General features: G+C 36.2%; 1 protein-coding gene and 1 long non-coding RNA gene across 2 annotated transcripts in view; both read left to right on the top strand.

Annotated features, from left to right (window-relative positions):
- LOC148114642 (uncharacterized) overlaps nucleotides 1–6065 on the top strand; it is an 81775-nt gene extending 75710 nt beyond the window's left edge. The window contains exon 3 of the long non-coding RNA XR_015733141.1: nucleotides 5923–6065. This is a non-coding gene — a long non-coding RNA (uncharacterized LOC148114642). The remainder of the gene's footprint in view (nucleotides 1–5922) is intronic.
- Nucleotides 6066–10637: 4572 nt separating this feature from the next.
- The window catches only part of DDAH1 (dimethylarginine dimethylaminohydrolase 1), a 65196-nt gene continuing 54568 nt past the window's right edge, over nucleotides 10638–21265 (top strand). Inside the window, exon 1 of the mRNA XM_034437131.3 lies at nucleotides 10638–11172. Coding sequence (XP_034293022.1) covers nucleotides 10867–11172 — 306 coding nt within the window. The 5' untranslated portion in view covers nucleotides 10638–10866. The remainder of the gene's footprint in view (nucleotides 11173–21265) is intronic.

Genomic DNA, 21265 nt, shown 5'->3' with positions numbered 1-21265 from the left:
AAGAAATTAGGAATTCAAGTAGTGAAAAAAGCAAAGTACCTGGGCATTTGACTAACAGCAAGAATGTCATCCATAAAGGAAGATAATTATTTAAAATTATTGCAACAAATTCAAAAAGATTTAGAGAGTTGGGCGAAACTACAAATATCATTGATTGGAAGAATTGCTACTATAAAGATGAATATCCTACCAAAAATCTTATATTTATTTCAAACAGTACCCATTAAATTAGGGTTTTTTTGTTTTGTTTTGTTTTGAATAACTGAAAATAATTCTTAAATTTATATGGTTGGGGAAAAAGGCCTGAATTAAACTAAAACTTCTACAAGATTTGAGAACTAAGGGTGGCTTTGGCCTCCCAGATTGGGAACTCTACTATCAGGCAGCAGGGATATCATGGCTCAAAGAGTGGATAAATCTAAAAAATGGAAGATTATTAACAATTGAGGGACACGATTTACATGGGGGTTGGCATGCCTTTATCTGGGAGGGAAAGGACAAAGTCCACAAGTTCTTCCAGAGACATCTGGTGAGAGAAGCTTTGTTAGAAATCTGGGTGAAGATAAAAAGGAATTTTTACACAAAAATTCCCAGATGGGTATCAATGATAGAAGCCTTGGTCTACCCCAATTTAATTGACTTAAATAAAATGGTAACCTATAAAGAGTTATTAGATGGACAAGGGAATTTGAAATCTAAGCAAAAATTATTAGAACAAGGAATCAAAATAGATTGGTGGCCTTACTTACAGATCCAAACAAAATATTAAAAAGATTTATGACGGAGATTACTGGCTAAAAATCAAAAAGTGGTTGGAGGAAATGACCGAACAAAAAATTGACATGAAACCAGAACTATTTCTTTTGGGGATTATAAAAGAGAAAATGAGTAAAGATATTCAATACTTCATGCTCCACATAATTACCGCCACCAGAATTTCATTTGCCCAAAACTGGAAACAACAATATGCTCCTTCAAACACGATGATTATAAAAAAGGTGCTAGAGTGTGCAGAATCAGATAAATTAATGATGGAACTCAAAGAGAGAGAGAGAAAATGATTTACTATGAAACATGGAGTAGGTGGTATAATTGGCTGGAAAAGAAATCTAAAATCAATGTATCATGATTGTTAAGAGAAGATACTATAATGAAAAGATCATATTTAATGTGTAGTAAGTATGTATATTATGTAGTGACTATATGAATAAGTATATAACAAACAAAATGCATATGTATATAATTGGCCGAAGGATAAAATGGATATTACTAAAGATGCCGGTATTGGAAAGCTGTTAAAGTGTAACTACGATTTTAAAGATGTAAATGTTGAATAAAAATAATTTTAAAAAAGAAAAAGAAAAGTATGCTTTCATGTTTTCATTTCCTAAGCAGAAATTTTGCACTTTGCAATGTCTTAGTGTTACGGATTTATGACTGCAATAAATACCTTTTGTGAGTAATTGGCAAGCACAAAACATGTAGATGCTTCCAAGTCTCAAGTAGTTCAGCTTTCAGGGAAATCAGCAACTTAAAATGAGAACCTGTACCTTCATAAGAAAGAATTATGGCACAGGTTATGCTGACATTAAAAAAAAGAAATTGACATCTGATTGCTTCAATTAAAAATGGCTCATGCTTTTATCCTTCAAAGAAAAAGAATAGGTGTATTGTAAAATATGTTAAGTAAACATTCATATTTGATCCAGTTACTGATTAATTTCATGATGATTTTCAGGCAATTGCCTCTCTTTGTCCAACTCTATCACCATAGATGTAATTGCTTATATAGTTAATTGAATGGTGAGAGATTTATGCCCAGACTTTCTCAGCTTGTCTTAAATAACTTGGAGATAATGCTACTTTTACAATATGCCTCATAGAATGAAGAAGATGGCTCCTCTTTGCACATCTTAAGCCAAGAAAAAAGGCTGGATGAATTTACTCTATTGAAATTCTGCATAAAGAGTAGAGAGCAATGGATTAAAGAGAGCTCTATTAACCCCTGAGGTATTGCTGTCTCAGCAAGACCAAATAACTAGTGTTGAGTTAATGGTCAAACTTCAGTCCATTTCTAAGCGGATGGATAATAAATTACAACTATGAAAACTGGTGTATTTGGGCTCCAGGGACATCTTTTAAAAAGCATGGGAGTTCGGGTCTTGACATTTGAGAAAGATTTCAAAGTGCATATATATATTTATATGTGTGTGTGTGTGTGTGTATGTATGTATGTGTACTGTTTCCCTGAAAAGAAGACCTCCCCCGATAAGAAGCCCAATCGGGCTTTTGAGCGCATGCACTCAATATACCCCCCCCCGAAAATAAGACCTCTCTGAAAATATTTAAATGCATGCGCAGTCAGTCCTCTCCATTTCCTCTGGTTAGGGTTAGGGAGACAGAGCTGGAAATCAGGTAAGATGGCAAGAGGAGCCCCATCTTGCGCCACACGCCCCAAAATAATAAGACCTCCTCGAAGATAAGGCCATGCGCTTATTTCAGAGTAAAAAAAATATAAGACAGGGTCTTATTTTCGGGAAAACATAGTGTGTGTGTGTGTGTGTGTGTGTGTACTCATTACACATTTACAAACTGAATTACTTATAGTATGGGGGGCTCAGAAATATTTCAAAAATAATTAATATACATGGCTGCTGAACGGTACATGAAAGAAATCTCATTGCCAGCTGATTTTAAACAAGAAAAATGGACATTTACAGATTAAAAGCAAGAGGCAATCTCCCACAGATATTTGTACCTGTAATTGTTAAACTTCAGGTGTCTAGTATTAGAGATCATATTTTACAACCTTCAAGACAAGCTACCTCATTAAAACTGTATGAACATAAAATTATAATCTACTCGTATCTCTCTTTATATTCATAGAAAGATTTGTATTTTGGTACTATACTTGAAAGAAATTAGACACTTAAATATATGTTCTGTTTCACTCTTGAAGGTAAGATCAAAAGATTTGCAAACCCCTTTGCTGCTATGGAATTTTAACATGCTTTGTGCTTTTCTAATGAGTAATAGCTATGAATTTACAAGCTACTTTCAGCTTTCTTCCCAGGGTTTGAGTGGTGAAAGATGGACATACAGTAGCCTAAGCCAAAAAGTTTTTCCATCTTATATTTTATGCTGTATTTATCCACAATTTCATATGCTTACTACAGTACAAAATGGCTGTCTTGCTGGAAAACTAACCTTGAAATATTTTATCTACCTGAAAATCTGGTACTTCAGATAGTCAGTTGCATTGTAAATGGATTCAAATAAAAATAAATTAAGGGACCAATTTGCAACAAGTTGGAAAAATTACAGATAGCATTAAGTGTCAAACAACACATTTGAAGCCTAGAATAGGGGAAACCTATAATAGTGACTACTCAAATACAGCATGGTGTATAACCATTATGTTTATTAACAATTTTAAAATTAATATGGAATTTGAGGTTGACCAGTCTAGGAATCCAAAATTATGAATATAGGTAGTCCTTGACTTATGACCAGTCATTTAATGCAGCAATCTCCAACCTTTTTGGAACCAGGGACTGGTTTTGTGGAAGACAAATTTTCCACCGACAGGAGGAGGAGGAGGAGGAAGAGGAGGAGGAGGAGGAGGAGGAGGAGGAGGAGGAGGAGGAAGAAACCAAGATCCCTCGCATGCACAGTTTACAGAAGGGTTTATGCTCCTATGAAAATCTGATGCCTAATAATTTGAGGTAAAGCTGAGGAAGTGATTTTAGCACTGGGGAGCAGCTGCATGAAGCTTTGCTTGCTTGCCTGCCACTCCCTTCCAACTGTGCGTTCTGGTTCCTAATAGGCCATGGACCTATATTGGTCCGTGGCGCAGGGTTTGGGGTCTTCTGTTTGAAAGGCAAAAAATACCCATTCAGTGGATTTAGACTTACAAGATTTATTAACAACTATTTATTAACAACAACTATTAACAACAAATGCCATAAAAATGGCATTTTTTCAAATTACACTCCTACCTCAGACTCAAATTTCTTTTATCTGATTGTTGTTTTGGTTGCTGTTCTTTCTTCTCATCAAAGTTATTCCTGCAGTCTTATTACAGTCCGTATCTCAGAGTGATATGAATAGTGCAATGGAAAAGAATATATTATTTTTTGGACAATGCTGTAAATATCTTTAATTATAGTGCTAATTAACTTTTATTGCCCCATTAAGAACATTCCTGAAAATAGCTGTTTCAGCTGTTTCTCTAAACTATATTCTGCAAACTATCAACAATCTGGGGTATTTTATCTTAATTCAAAACTTTTCAATTAGATAACAGTGTTTCAAAAACTTGTTTTTTCTAAAAAATGGAAAGCAGGAGAATTGTATGTACTGAAAAGCAACAATTAAATGTTATAAGGAATTAAAAAGAAAAAGGAAATCTACTATAAGCTTTACATTTCTAGAATTAGAATATCCAGTTTTAGAGACTCAATAGGTACAAATTTTAACAAATGTGAAATATACTTCTGATTTAAAATAAAATTCATTTGTCAGAATGACTTGTTAATTGGATCGTCCAGGAATGTTTTAAAAAGGATGGATATTACATTTTTTTAATGGTATAAAATTAAACAGATTATTTAATTCACATAATCTCACCTTGCCAACTGTAGTCTGTTTTGGTTTCAAATCACTTATCTATCAATACAATTTTTGAAGAAATATTATGGAGGAGGTAGATGAGGGGAAGGATTACGGTATTCATATTAAGGTTAAAGGCCCAAATTACAGATAAAAATACATTTTAAATAATACATAATAATACATTTAAAATAAAGGCAGGATAAAAATAAATTACAATTTGGGGTAGGTTCATCAATGGGCAAAATCGGATTTTACAGCAGCATAACAAAATTTCTCTATGTTCAAGGAGACCGAATCATACTGATGATAATGAAAACTACATAAAAAAGATTAGAATTTCCCAGGTATTTTACCAGGTAAGGAGATAGAGGGTTCTGGATCCTTATGGAAAATAGAGTGCAACAGAATATGAGCTGTAGTTTCAGCTCACAGCCCTTGTCTACAGTAGCATGCTTTTAGCTGATAAGGGACTTTTTTGTATGGGCTGTCCAAAACTACTCTGGGGAGAGCATTGAAGTGTATTAAAGTTAATATTCTCTGGAATTTGGCAATGGTTATATGACATAAGTATCTTGCTGGTTTGTACAAGGGGGTTTGACCGCTGAGGAAATTTTCTTAACTAGAGCAGATTGGTCCTCTTGAGTTAATACAATACTGAGGTATTTTTCTGAAATGTGCAGTTTGTCATTACATGAAAAGGTTTGTTTTTAATTAAGCTTGGGACACAACAAAGATGATAATTTTATGTAATTGAAAGAAACTTAATCTTCTGTTTTTAAGGAATAGATGCAGAAACTGAACTTGTGATCTATTTTTGAAATGTCTTTGTATTCTAAAAATAAAATAATACAATATGCTTCTATATGATCAAGATAAGCTTAAGAATTCAATTAATTTTAATTGTTAGCTCCAACTTTTTATGTGGAGTTTTTTTCTGTTAATTCGAGGGGGGGGTTGGACATGATCAAGTTATCTTAATCACTGTCATATATTTAGGTTTTCATTCTTCATTGTATAAGCACTATACTTTTTAGATATTATTGTTTTTTGTATTGTACTATTTTAATTTTAAAAGCTTGTTTTTTGTAGCAATATAAAATTGCAAACTGACATAACTAATAAAAAGTGCATTAAAGAAAGATTTCTTACAATAAAGATTGAAATAATATTTTTGTTCGATCTAATCTTGTTAGAATTACTGAATCACGTTTAATTTATTAAATTAAGTATGGATCCAAATTGTAAAATATAATTTATTTTCCTTTAAGGTGCTAATATTACAATAGAAATGTATTTCTATGTTTACAGGAAAAATGAATCAAACTTGGCAACCATATGTGGAAAGTCACACTGTTGACCTGAATTGTTGGTGGCAGCAATGTGATTCAGCATCCTGTCAATAGGAAACTGCCCATTTGATAGCTCCAAGGGAAACACTGCAAGACTGATATTGGAGATCTCTTCTGAATCAACAGTTGACCTAAATGTTAACTGGATCAGCCTGTCAACTGCCGTGGCAACTCCATCATTTCATGAATGTACCAGTGTGTGTGCATGGAACAGGTTTAATTCTAGAGCAGTGTAGTAGCAAGAGCAAACAGCATCTAACAATGAGTTATTTGAATAAAAGAATGTTTTAGTTACTGAAAGCATATGTTTAAAATGTTATATTGGTAACACTTCCTACTCCTAAAGAAAATGGAACTTCTTTGTAACAACTTCATTCTTCTGGAATACTTCTAGGATTAGAACAGCTCCCAATCTTTTACAGTTTAGAACATTTTACAGTTCAGGAAGGCTACTTCCTTAGTTGTAGCTACTAATTCTTAGTTGATTCAAGAGGTCTTCAGAAACTAAAGTACCATATTTTTCAGAGTATAAGACGCACCTTAATTTTGGGGGAGGAAAATAAGAAAAAAGCTGATTGGCAGGTGGATCGGCCTCCTGGAATACCCCCAGTCAGCTGTTCCCAGAGGTGAATTTTAGCAACAGGTTCCTTGGTTGTGAGCTCTGTGCCTTGCTTTTTTTTTTTGCTTTTTTTTCTGCCTCTGAAACTTCTGAAACAGAGCTTCAGAAAAAAAGCCTTTGAAACTCTGTTTGGGGGCTTCTTTTCTGAAGCTTCATTTCTCATCCTTTTTTGTAGTCTCTGAAACCTCCATTTGAGAAGCTGAGTGGGGCTACATTCGGAGTATAAGGCACCCACATTTTCACCCTCTTTTTTGGGGGGGGAAAGGTGCGACTTATAGTCTGAAAAATACAGTAGATATGGCCCCCAGCATTTTATGGTTACCTTGTGAATATTTTGTTAAATGATTGTTATGGTTGGAGTGTGCCCCATATAGAGTCTCTGTAGTTAAAGTAGCTTTTAAGGCCAGGCAGATGAGGGTGGAAAGGTGGGCAGAAGATCAGGCAGAATCCAGCAAGCCCATATAATTTTTATTATTCATGTTTAGATACATGTTTTGGCAAAATGGTTTCTTTTAGAACTTACTACATTTGAAAGGAAAGCCAATAATGACACTATTTCAGAAACAAGAATGCACAAGATATGTATTATGTAAAATAGATTTGATATGCTCCTTTATAGACTCTTGACTCTGTTTCTCACCATAACACAAAACCTTCTCAATTTCTGTTTGTGGAGCCAAAACAAATATAGCAGCCATGCATTTTTGCAGTCAATGAAGCTGAGCATTATTGACCCTGCTATTGTACTTCAGAACTCATCCACAGAGAAAGAAATGAACATTTCTTTTTGGTTCTGCCTTTGCCTTAGGTCAGATCACTATTCCAGTTCTGTGACTTGGGTCCAAGAATATAAAACACGTATAAAAATCTTGTTGTCATGACCTTTAACTGGACGAAACAGTGCATCATAGGGCAGCAGTTTTTGAACCAATGTAACTCAGATGGGCTAATGTACAGAATGTGTCTAAAATCCAGGACCAATTATTCCCGAGGAACGTTCACATTATTTGGGAATGTTGTGGCTGTTTTAGTGCTACTGGATACTGCTGCAGTCACATGATCTTTCATTTTCAGTATTCAGTGTGAAGTTTCCCAACCAGTGTGCAATCCCTACTGGAAAGAATTAACTCATCATGTGGCTCTTAAAGAAGCAATAGGTTTAAGGTGCATGAAGAAAGCCTGGATATTTTTTTATTGCTTTATGTGCCCCTTCTCTGGCACACAAACATATACATGTATTTATATCCCATCTTTGTTCAGGGACTCAAGGCACATACATAGAGCTGCATCCTCCTATATTTATTCACAGCAACCCTGTGAGGTAGTTTAGACTGAAAGTCACCAAGTTAACAGCTGTGGCTGCAGATGGAGTAGAAACTGGACTTCTCTAGTGTCAATCAAGTATATCAGCCAGTATACTTTAGTTTTTGCCCATCCTGCTTCAGTTATCAGCTGCTTCCTACTCCACAATTGAGTGTAGCCCGCCCCTTCCTTTGGCCATCAGAGATCAGATAGATTGGACCTGCCTTAGCCCTCAGAAAGTTACATGATCCTATTTTTAAACTTTCTCTGACAGCTTCCTATAATTCAGTGGAGAAGTTGGCAAGGATTCTAAACTGTTCTGAGTTGAGAATGGCAATGTGCAGCACTGTGTTTAAAATAAATAAATAAATATTGTCAGCAAAATTACACCATGTGGAAAGAGAGGGGGAAGTCATGGTCAAGAGATAACATCAAATGTCAGGATGTATGAGAGAGAATTCATAAACAAAGGGGTAAATAGATTTAACAAGACAACCCATGATCCACTAGGACTAGGTCATCCTTTCAAAGACATTTCCTTAGTTAAATAAACAGAATGACCACAGGCAGATTGCTATTGCTTTGGTTTTAAACCAAAAACAATAGCAATCTGCCTATGGACTTTCAGTTTCTCTGTTTATGTAGGGAAATGCCTTTGAAAGGGTGACTCAATGGGTCACAAGTTCTCTAATTAGATCTCATCTTGCAACGCACGTTCTACTTTAGTCTTTTCTTGCAACGATTAGAATCCTGGTTTTTCATGCAATATACATTTCTTATAAACAAGGAACGGGCAATCTTTTGATGGGAGAATTAACATTGGGAAGAGGGAGGGTTAAGTCCATGGTGGTTTAAGTGGTAGCACAAAGTCTGCAGAGCTGCATCTTAATGGGTGAGACCTGAATTTACTCCCCTTCTTTCTTGGGAATAGGGATGTTTAAATCATTTTTAAAATTTATGTTAGGGTTACACATCACTTCTTTTGTGTGTCTTGCCATTGTTGAGGAATGAACTATATGAAAATATCCTTATAAGTTAACCTTATGTGTTCCTTTGAAGTATATCCAGAAAAGATAAAGAGTTAAAGAGTTGAAGAATATTATGCCAGAACGGACAATAAAAAAAATAACCTAACAATTTTGTTTTCCAGTAAATGAAAGCAGGGAAGTGCAAAATTCTTTAGTCTAGTTTTCTCTGGTACACATTGATTTAGAAGAGAGAACATGTTCTATATTCACTTACAGAAAACTATAGAAAAAGCCCTTTCTGGGGTGGCAAGTTTCAACCTTCAAAATTTAAATAAAAAGTCCATAATTTCCAAACACAGATTAATGCTGAAATTTACATGTAGTTATTTGGAAATTGAACTATGGAACTTAATGGGATGTATGTGTGAATATATGTACATAATGCTGAATTGTTACAGTGCAAGGAAAGGAAAGGAAATCGTTAAGCAACAAAGACAATTTAATTAAAACATAAAACGATTTATGAGTCACTTCATAGTGAAACAGAGTACAAAAATATATTAATAGAAGTCACCAGGTTTAAATATTGGCAACATTGATTAAGTTGATTAAAAGGCTGGTTTTCATCCATTCTATACGCAAATGTAGCAGATGTTAATTTATTTTTATTCTTCACAAGTTACTAAGACAATCTGGACACATTCCGGTTCACTTTTAGCAGGGTTTCCCCCTCCCCCTTTCCAATTAAAAAACCCCACAAAGCAGAAATCGGTAAAGTGTGATATTACCAGAAGGAACAAGTGTGATATTTGTACACAAGCTCTCCTTCAAACTATCTTCAGAAACCAGGCAGGGAGGAGAGTACACAATCTCTTTTTAGCCTGGCTAAACTGTTATGCTGAGGAAGAACTTAACATGCATTTGAAAGTCCAAAAGGTGCTTTTTCAGGAGGCAACTGGTCTTTCTTGTTTTTTCTTTGAAGTCATTTTGCTTCTCATCCAAGAAGCTTTTTCAGCTCTGACAGGATAGTAGGGAAGCAGTGGTGGGTTGCTCTTGGTTTGGTCCGGTTCTTGTGAACCGGTAGTAACGGCGAAGGGAGGCTCTGCCCACCCACCCAGACGTCATCATGGACGATCTGCACATGCGCAGAAGTAGCGGAGGTAAGTAGAACCCACCCCTGTGTGGAATGGAAGGATTTATATTCCTTGCAGACAGCTGGTCATTTGCATCCTTTTGTTGAAGCACTTGGAAGTTTATCTGTATCTTGGAGGTATCTTGTTTATCTTGGATCTTGGATAAACCTCCAAGTGCTTCAAGGACCCCCTAAAAGGATGCAAATGGCCAGTTGTCTGCAAGGAATATAAATCCTTCCATTCCCCACCATCCTGTCAGAGCGGAAGAAGCTTCTTGGATGAGAAGCAAAATGTCTTCAAAAGAAAAAACAAGAAAGTCCAGTTGCCTCCTGAAAAAGCACCTTTGCCACAACTATGACCTGGATGATTGAGAATCTCTACAGACTTTCATGCATTTGAAAGCTATATTTCTTGTACATCCATGAGGGCGAGCCCAGGCATCGCATCTGCCACCGATGGGCCACCGAACCGGGATGCAATTAAACAACCAGCATGTTTCGCCAAGGTTCCTCCAAGGCTAATAAAACCGGTGCGAGGTAATTTCGACCAGTTTGAACCAACCAGGTATCTCAACCCAAATAACCGGCCAATGGACGCTTCTTTGAACACGGAGCATGATGTAGGTACTATATAGCAAGGCGTGGCCAATCCTCAGCCTCTCCGGCTCCTAAGCGCGCTCGCGACCACCTCCTCCTGTTGGGAGGGAAGGGAGGCCATTTCAGCTGGCTCCGGGAAGAGAGGGGGACGCTTGGCAGCAAGCTGCGCTTCCTTACGGCGGTGCCGGGCAGCGCGCGGAGCCAGACACTGCAAGGGCAGGGTTGTGGTGTTTCTCCCGGTCGGCTTGAGTTTCCCGGCTAAAACCCCCCCCCTGTTTTGCGAACATGGCAGGGCTGAGCGGCGGCCCCTTCAGCTTCGGGCGGTGCAGCCACGCCGTGGTGCGGGCGCTGCCGGAGTCGCTGTGCCAGCAGGCGCTGAGGCGGGAGAAGGCGAAAGAGGTGGACTTGGCGCGCGCCGAGCGGGAGCATCAGCTCTACGTGGGGGTGCTGAAGAACAAGCTGGGGCTGCAGGTGTTGGAGCTGCCCGGCGACGAGAGCTTGCCCGACTGTGTCTTTGTGGAAGATGTAGTCGTGGTGTGCGAAGAGACCGCTCTCCTCACGCGCCCGGGGGCGCCCAGCAGGAGGAAAGAGGTACAGATGGGCAGGCGGGGTGGGGTGGGGTGGGGAGAAGGAGCGGGTGGGCGCCTCCGATGTTGGTTGGCGGCCGGAGGGCGGGGGGGGGTTCTCCCTTCTGCCTCTCCCTCCCTCCCGCAGTTGGGGAAGGTGTTCTGAGCAACTTCCCGCCGTAGAGATTCGGGAATGCGGGCGGCGCGCGCGCGCGCGCAGAGGGGTGCAGGTTGGATGGGGATACGGCGCGGTTGGCAGGCACCTCCAGCCGCGTCTCCCTCTGCTCCACTGACAGGGACGGTTTGCCTGGAAGGGCTGGAACCCAGGCGAAGGTAGGGACTTGAAAGGACGGCTCGGCCCAATTTATACGGGGAGGGGCAGACCCGGAGGCCTCTGTCTGTGGAAAGCCCGAGTCTCTCTTTCCCCCCCCCCCGCCCGTTGGCTGTGGAGTGCGGTATTATTGTAAGGCGTGGCAGCTGTGCTAGAAGGCGGTGGAAGGATGCGCGAGAAGCGAGAGGGCGGAAGAGGTGATGGGAAAGGGAAGATGCTCAGAGAAAATGCCATCTCCCCGCCTTGCACAGTTAAACCAACCTTCCTCAATTTAGCTCACTCTGGGCGAATTGGGATGCCGAGAAAAAGTCTGTCTGCGTTAAGCCCTTTCCTTACCTGAGCCAGATTTCAACCCCTGAACCGAATGCTGAGCCTAGATGAATGGTGTCCTGTTTCTGAAATGTTTTGTCTAGTCGGTCTGACTCCTCTCTTGTTTGCATCTTTTTCCTTCCCTCCCTCCCTCCTTATTATCTTAAATAATTTGCAGGGTCAGTTATGCTTTTAGGAGAAACTGGATTCAAATTAAAGTCCAGTAAAATTCTTTTCTTTTTCTTTTTTAAAGAAGCGGGTTCAGACATTATTACAAACGCTAGGAATCTTTGGTAGTAAGTAAATCTGCCTAGCAAACACAATGAGAAAACTAGGCGTGGATGTTGGTGAGATCATATTTCAAATTCTGAGTATGTCCTTTAAAATACAAGTCTTTAAAGGAATAATAATGGATACTACACCGGTATAGCTTTAATGAAGGAATAAATTAGGATTTTGTTAAACAATTTGTAGCCTATTGAGCTGCTTTAACATTACTACAAATAAAGTGACATAGGTCAAATTAACGTACAAAGCTCATAAACTATGCTGAAAGGGTTATTCGAAGGTAAGTATTTGTAAAATTGCAAACTTAACATATAAGTCTTGCACAGTTTTGAAAACTTTTGTATACCTTTTTATTTTAATAGAAGTAGGTTTTACTCATCATGGTCAACTATATATGCCAAATGTCAATAGTAATAATGATTGGGTTACTTAGTTGAATTACAATTAGCTATACATAGTTAATATCCTTGCTCTACTATGTATACAGGAGTTCTTTCATTTCTTATTCCATTGATTATCTTACATAAATTCAGTCTTCTATTTATTTTTGTAAGCAAAAAGATACATGGTGAAAATTCTCCAATATTTTTGTATAAATCATGTGTATTTTCCTTTATTCTGTTTGTGATGCAATGAAGTGGGCAATAATCTGATTACTTCAATCTTTATGAGTGGTAGATGTACATGTTCAACGTTTGCTTTTGCAATCAATTTTGTTAATATTAAATCATTTTATATTTAAATATGTCTCATTTTGTTTCACCTTTTTCAGCTTGTTGATATACTGAATGGTCTACGCTTTTAAGACAGAAACGGACATGTCAGAACCCACTCTGTAATTGGTTCAGGCATACAGAGATAAGCTCAGTGAACTGGAAAATGAAATAAAAGCAGTCAGCACTTTTGGTCATAGCCAAAACAGATTAATAGCTAACTAAGAATAAGCTGCCTAATAATTCAACAGCAAAATAAATGAAATACAATTGGACATAGAACAAGAAAAACAAGTGTATAAATACAGCCTGGAAAAATTAAATGGACTTAAGTCTCATTGAATTATCATGATTTCAAATATTAACGAAATTACTTTGAGTTCTTTATGGTATGTTGCTTCTACTGGTTGCATATTCTATGCTTTGGATGTGATAGTATGTTACAAGAGGCTTAGATGCTAAAAAACGTATTAAAGTCTTTTGAGTCCAAAGTGTGTTCATATGTATACACATACACACTCATTTATTTTATTCACTTTCACATACAATGTAAATTCAATTAGCTTCAAGATCTGTAATCAATATCTATAATAATGTCATATATTTTTATTAAAAATGGGATAATTTTTGGTCATAATTTTGGCAACTATAGAAACAGGTGTAATGTATTGATTCAGGCACTTTAGATATTGAATTGGGGCTGTATCTCAATCAGATTTATTTATTTATTCAATTCAATTTATGTTCAGATGTTCTGATTTGACTTCCAATCAGTGGGGATACACAGAACAATGCTTCAGTGCCTTCACTCAGGGTGGGAAATAGATATCATTTATAAAACACAACAGTTTGGGGTAGATACCTGTCATACCTCTAGAATCTACATCATATCTAATTTTTAAAAGCAGAAGAGCCCAACCTAAGATCACGGGCAACATGTAGTAGAGATTTGCCTAAGTGGGCACTGAATTGCATTTTATTGAAATAAAAAGTGGAAAGGCTTATTTTTGAATTTTAAATCATATTACTTGTAATTATGCTGAAATTCTAAAGATCTTTCATTAAATCTGCTGGGAACTATCCCTGATTTTTCATATGTTAGTTGAATTTTTCTGTTTGCCCTTCTGGATGCCGGAGGTGAGGCGAAGAAAGAGATGGTCAGTAATTAGCATAAATTACATACCATAGTTAAAGAGTACAAGACAGCTTTATTCAAAGTGTGTTTTTTAAAAGACTAACTTTGGGTAAAGAATTAATGGAATGGCCCTGTTGACCAAGCATTCATTGGAAAAAGAGATGGACTTGGATCTAGAAGGCCTTTATCCCGATTCCTGTTAAGATTTGTTTTAAACCAAGGAAACTTGGCAAAAACATTGTGTCCATTTTGCTTTCTGATCTGTAGAATGCGGTAATAACAATTTGCTCTATAAGGGAGGGTACACTGACTTTCAGTTGATGCTTGTACCACAACAGAACTTAGCCAGAATCTAAGGAAATATGTTTAGTGCAATATTGACAACTTTGTCATTTATTCAAACAGAAAGCAAGAAATCAACTTCTTTCGCTAAAGATGCTCAAACAATTTGTTATAACATGTGGTAATATACATAGTGATTCAGATGTAACCAGACTGCATCTAACTGACAGGTGAAACCTAATTTGGAATGTTTTAGAATAGTATGTGTGGAGAATACGGGTTTACTAATTTGATTTTTTTTCTTATTCAGCTCAGAGGTTTATTTGGAAGTTAATATGGAGGGAGAAGTTGCTCGGTCCATTGTTGCAAAGACAAAATGTAATCCCTGGTATTAAGAGTGAATACCTTTAAGAGGAGGAATGGAATATAAACATTATAAGTAAAATACTTGAATATCATGCATTCAGGGATTCAGGAGCAAACTAAGAAAAGTTCATCTCATCTACAGTATATGTATATTTTTTATTGATTTTCATAAAAATACAGGTTTAAAGATAAATAAACAGGATTTTTTTAAAAAAAATGTTCAAAAAAAGAAAAAAAGTGCAGAAAAGAAACAAGAAAACAAATAAAGATAGAAAAAGAATGACTTCAGACTTTTTTGGGGTATGGATATGAATACATCTGAGGTTTACAATTATATACATTATTTCCATACAATCAACTTTTCATTTCTTTCAGTTTCTTACAAAAAAATCCAAAAGTGGTTTCCAAATAGAAATAAAATTAGACAATTTTTTTTCTTTCATCAAAGGTATCAATTTTGCTACCTCCACCAATTCTATCACCTTCACCTTCCATTCTTCCATTGTAAAAAAAGTCAAAGGCCTCCCATGTCCAGTGGTATCCGACTCTAGCAGTCAGTGCTCATTTCCATTTTTAGCAGAGAGAAACAGTATTGTCCGAAGATACTTCCATGGTCATGTGGCAAACATGACTATATGCTGAGGTGCACAGAACTCTGTTACCTTCCCACCGAAGTGGTACCTTGCTGTTGACATGTATGAAAACAAAGTTCCATAAGATGTTTCCATTTGTTTATCCATTAGACCTCAAATGAAAGTCTTTAGTTTCAATTGTACATTCATTTTAAAATCTTCTGAATCAGAATGCATATTTGGTCTGAATGTTTTTGACTTTGCAAGTCCACCAAAAATGAAAAAAAAAAGTACTCTTGGGTTTGATTACATTTCTAACACATATTTGAAATTGCTTTATAGATTTTTGACCATTTGTCATGTATCAGCAGTACATTATTTTATAAAGGGTATCTTTAAGATTATAATTCAATGTAAATTTCAACCCTTTTCCCCACACGTTCTCTCTCATTGGTCTAAGGCTACACTGTATCCAAAAATTATTTGCCCATTTTATCGTACAATCTGTAATTTTTTCATTTTCCATTTCCATTTTCAATAAAAGTTTATACATCTTAGAAATAATATGATTATCATTTGTACAGAGTTTCACATGAAATTCAGTCTTAGCATTTTCAAATTCATAATTCTTTTTATCCAACTTAAATCTTTCTATTATCTGAACATTAGGAAATCAGTAGCATGTCAAATTTTCCAACTCCAAGTTTTCTCTTGTTTATAACTTAAATTCTAAGTTTGGGAAAAAATCAGCAAATCAGCATAGGTTAACCATTTTTAACCATAGGTTAATCATTTCCCTTCTAAAAAAGACTTCTTTGGGTGCCAAACATAAAAGGACTTTAGGAAACATTTTTGCCTTATATCTCTTCCAAATCCTCAGTATGCACGTCTAATAAAATGGTTTAAAAAATCTACATGAACCTTAACTTTACCATACCATAAATAACTCTGCCAATCAAATTTTGAATCATGTCCTTCTAATTCCAATAACCATATAGTTTTTATCTCAATTTTTTATTTTATTCAAAACATTAAAATACAAACTCCCCCCAAAGGAGGAAAAAAAATACAAAAACAAAACAAAGCTAAACAAAACTACCAAAAAGTACATAGACAAAACAAAACAGGCATATACATAAATTGTCCCCCCTTGCAAAGCAGGCATACAATTTATAAACTTTTACAATACTATATTATCCAAATCACTTAGTCTGACATCTATAGTAATATATGAAAACATAGTTAACAGGTAAAATCAAGAGCAGAATTAAACTTCTAAACCCAATCTGTTAACAATCTGTTTATTATATTTCACTCACAGAAAGTCCACCATGGCTTCTGATCTATAATAAGTCATAGAAATCATTGTCTCTGATCCGTCCATGATCAAATATCCTCAGTTGATTCTTAACAATAGGGCTTTTCTTTATGATATTAAATGGGATCTTTTCTAACAATTGGATTTTATCCCTCAAAGTCATAAGTCTCTCTTATGTATATCTCCACAGCATTTGTTGCATAAAGAAATATCCTATAACCTATAAGATAACATGTCTTAACATCTATTTTCCGATTGGGTATAATATAGGGATCCCCGGGCCGCAGTCCACTACCAGGCCATGGCCTATTTGGAATTGGACCACGTGAGCAACAGGCTGGTGGGAACTTGCACATGTGTGCGTCGGTTTGCCACTCGTGTAAATTGAGCTGTACACATGTGCGCCAGCCACCACTTGCATAAGGGTTGTGTGCATGTGCTCGCATATTGACCTGCCACTCGTGTGGCCTAGTTTTCGTCTCTCCCCCATCCCAGCCAAGGCACCAAGCTGCAAATGTTGGGGACCACTGGTATAATAGATACGTTCCTCAATCTTCTTAGAAAAGTGAAGTTCACCACTGATCATTTCTGTCAATTTTGAATCTTTACAATCCGTACCTTTTTCAGAGTCCTCTAACCAATTTATATTTTCCCAGTCAGCCTCATCTTTTAGAGCTGTGAGCTGTGAGTTGCATTTCAATCCACCTAGTTGTAAATTTTGTTGCACTGCTTTTACTTGTGTCTGTTTACCATCTTCTAAGATCATTGTTACTTTATCAAGCTTTTTATCCAAATTTTCAAACTGAACTTGTAAGCTGGAAAATATTATTTCTGCCCAGCTTTCCCAATAAGCTTTGTCTTGGTATATTGCTTGCATTTTGACTATACTTTAACATAGTCCAAAATATTTCACTAGTAAAACTTCTAGAACTGGAACTTTTGCAACTTGTCGTAAACAGCTTCTCTCAAAGACAGTAAAAGCACTGTAACAAATTGAGCTCAAAAAACAGTGAGGAGCTTTCAACAGAAAAAAGATATTTTTTATCAGAAATTAAGAAAAGTTAAGACAGAGTTTTCTTAATAAATTTATAAAATGCAAAATCCCTGTAGTGAAAATATGATAGTAATGTAAATCAAAACGGATCTCTTTTACTACGCAGTTACCATGGCTTCAACAGGGAAAAGACAGAATTGGTTTACGGCAGCTAATAAAACAATAAAAAGCATAAAAAGAGACACTTTAAGATCCAGAAGGAGGTGAAATTAAGTCAGCATTCAACCAGTGGATTAATGTTTGAAAGTAAAAACCAAAAGAAAAAAAAATCAAAAAGCGTAGTTCATAGCAGGAGTTCTTAAAAAGCAGACAGTGGGAAGGAAAAGATGAAGACTTATTTCCCCAACCGAGAATTGTAATCTTTTAGGTCCTCTTCTCAGGTACCTCAATAACCATATATTTCTTAATGTCACTCATTTTCATCCAAATTAAAGAAGCTGCAAATTTTAAATCTGGTAATCATAACTGCCCTGTTTCTTTAGCATCCTACAGCAGCTTGTGTTTATTTTTTCTTGCTTTGCCAAACAAATTTATAAATATCTTCTTGCCACTACTTAAATATTACACCAGTTGTCAATATAAGCATTTCTGAAATAGAAATAACATTCATTTTAATCACAGAAATTCTTCCCATTGAAGACAGTTGCCATTTTCCCCATCTTAGCATATCTTTTTATACTTCATTGCATACATTGATGTTATTTTGAAACAACATGCAGTTCATATTAGTGAAAGTAACACCCAAATATTTTAACCTTTTATTAGGTTTAAAACCATATTTCTTCATCATACCATCTTGATCGTGTATACTCCTATTGCTAACCAACATCTTTGTTTACTGTTTATTAATCTTAAAACCATTTAATACACCAAAATCTTTCAATTTTTTTCATGAAAAATTCAATACTTTTCAAAGGATCCTATAAGATCATCAGCAAAAGCTCTCCACCTAAAGTCTCATTTTTAATTTTTAGGTCTGTTACCTTCTCAGAGAAAATTTAATCTCTCCAGAAGTTCTAGGAAAGTTAGATTCAGAATGAGTCAGACCATTTATCTATTAATGGTCTATCTTTGAATGCCAGGATGTGTAAGCATGCATGAAATTGTATGATAAATATCTATTTTTCTGAAGCTGAAATAAACTAGTTTTTCCCAGTTTAATATTAGCATAACAATGACAGTAATTGATCACTCAGCTGTAAAAATAAGTATCCAAGTATGCTTTTATTCCCTAAGTATATGCATATTAGAAGAAACTAGGGATATAATTCACTTGAGCAGTAGAAATGAAAATTAAAATAGCCTTAGGAAAAAAGTAATGGAAGTAAAAAGAGTACACTATTTAGACTTTACATGTGATAATTTGCTTTTGGACAATGTAAATTAAAGAGTTGAATCATATGTTTAAAATACTTTTTTCCATTAAACTTATTTGTTTGCATTTGTTGACATCTTAATTCATCAAAAGGCTGTATGTAAGTATTTAAAATAAATCACTATTTAGGAATAATTCTTGAGTTACATCATGTAATTATTTTATTAGATTTATAGCAATGAACCCAAATTCAGACTAATTTTATGTATCTCTGATTATCATATCACCAGATTCAGTAAATGATCTATTAGTTTTAAATATATTTCAATCTGTTCTAGAAATTGGTGATCTCAGTGAATTGAATGATCAGTCTTAGGGTATGTATAAGGGCACTGTCAATTCAATATCGCACAACCCCAATAATTACGAGGAATAAATTATTGGCAATATGAATATGTATGTCAGGTTTACCAGGCATACAGGAAACATGACCAGATTAGCTAATTCTACATTATTGTAAGGTTATATTAAGTGAATCTTGCAAAGTCTGAAAGTAATTCTCTCTCACCCCCTCCTTTGCAGCCTAAGAAACTAGGGAAGACTACTACAATAGCAATAGCCCTTAGCCTTATATACTACCTCATAGTGCTTTACAGCCCTCTCTAAGTGATTTACAGAGTCAGCATATTGCCCCAACAACCTGGGTCCTCATTTTACAGGCCTCAGAAAGATGGAAGGCTGTGTCAACCTTGAGCTGGACAGGAATGAATTACTAGCAGTCAGCAGAGTTAACCTGCAATACTGCCTTCTAACCACTGCACCACCCCAGTTCTTGCCTCATCCACATCCTTGTTACAGGCTAAACTGCATTTTATCTGATGATTCCTTTGACTGGGTCTTGTTGTTCCTTCTCCCTGGGTCATTCCCACATGCTATTACAAAGCACAAAAAAATACTAGATTTCCCTTCCATAGGTAAAGGTAAAGGTTTCTCCTCTCCAGGTAACTCTAGGGGGCACTAGCTCATCTCCCTTTACTAACTGAGGAAACCAGCATTGTCCAAAGCCTCTTCCATGGTCGTGTGGCTGGCATGACTGTACACTGAGGCACACAGAACACTGTTACCTTCCCACCAAAGTGGTAACTATCTACTTTCGTTTGCATACCTTCGAACTGCTCGGTTGGCAGAAGCTGGGGCAAGAATGGGAGCTCATCCTATCATACAATACTTGGGTCCACAACTGGCAGTCTTCCAGGCGATAAGCCCGGTATCTTAACTGCTAGGCTACCATCTCATAATTAGTTGTATGTCAGGGGAAAGAGGAGTCATCCTTCATTCCCTGCGAAAAATATAAGACAAGTAGTTGGGTGGTAGTGTAAATAATGGTGGTAATGGAAATGGAAATAGGTATACTTATCACTGGTGTTAGAACTGAGAAGCTTCTTGGGTAAGAAGCGAAAGGGTTTCAAAGAAAAAAAAATCCCTAGAAAGACCAGTTGCCTTTTGGAAAAGCGCCTTTGGGACACTGGTGGATACCTCTGAAGATTAGCCTTTTAATGTATATCTTTATAGAACATTAAAGATGTACTTCTACTGGTATGTAGGATTTTTATTTTTTTGTCCCTCTAATTATTTATTTAAACAATTTATTTGTCTATCCAGTTCAAAGCAAAGATTCCGGACAGTCTACAAGAATTAAACAATGACAATGAAATAAATCCTCCATATAATATATACCCATGGCTTTCTCTCTCCAACTTAATAACAGAAAAAGAATAACAATAAAGCCAGTGAACCAGCAAAGCTTGTTTAACCACCTCACCCAAATATTTAGGGTAACAGCCAGATCTTTATTGCCTTGCAAAAGACAAGCAAGGTTATGCTGGCCTGGGATATTGAGATATATGAAATGCCACTGGAACGACATCATTATATGCCCTGAAAGCTCCATGTTAATTAACAATAAAAGTTGTTAATAAGAAAAACTATTGAAAGTGTTGACCATATGCTATTTCACTATGATTTAATGAAAATAATGGACTTTTAAAGTATTACATTAGTACTAGAACATATCTCATTACATTGCTGATTTAAAATAGATTTTCTGTGTTCTGTGCATTTCGATGGAGAGTTAGCAATTAGATTGGAAAGAATGAAAAATAAAGTTGAGGATTGTTGCTTTACTGTTGAATAGTTTTGCTTTTTTTTTGTTTGAAATCTGAAACAAAGTCGTGTTTTCTCTTTCTCTCTCCCTTCCTCACTCTTTCCTTTTGGTGGTCAAATAAAAATTACTTTCACAAAAATTGTGTACATGTCTCCACAGCGATAGGTCTTCTTAAATTCTTTTTTTTTCTGTGTATGAAATAATTTCATCTTTAAAGAGTGTGATAAGCTTCCAGAGGTGAGGGGACCAATCAACAAACTATATTCAGTCC

Source organism: Pantherophis guttatus, chromosome 3, assembly GCF_059756535.1.
Source record: "Pantherophis guttatus breed Tessera chromosome 3, ASM5975653v1, whole genome shotgun sequence".
Lineage (NCBI taxonomy): Eukaryota > Metazoa > Chordata > Lepidosauria > Squamata > Colubridae > Pantherophis > Pantherophis guttatus.
Note: the sequence above shows the minus strand (reverse complement) of the source record. Positions and strands in the feature narration are given on the sequence as shown.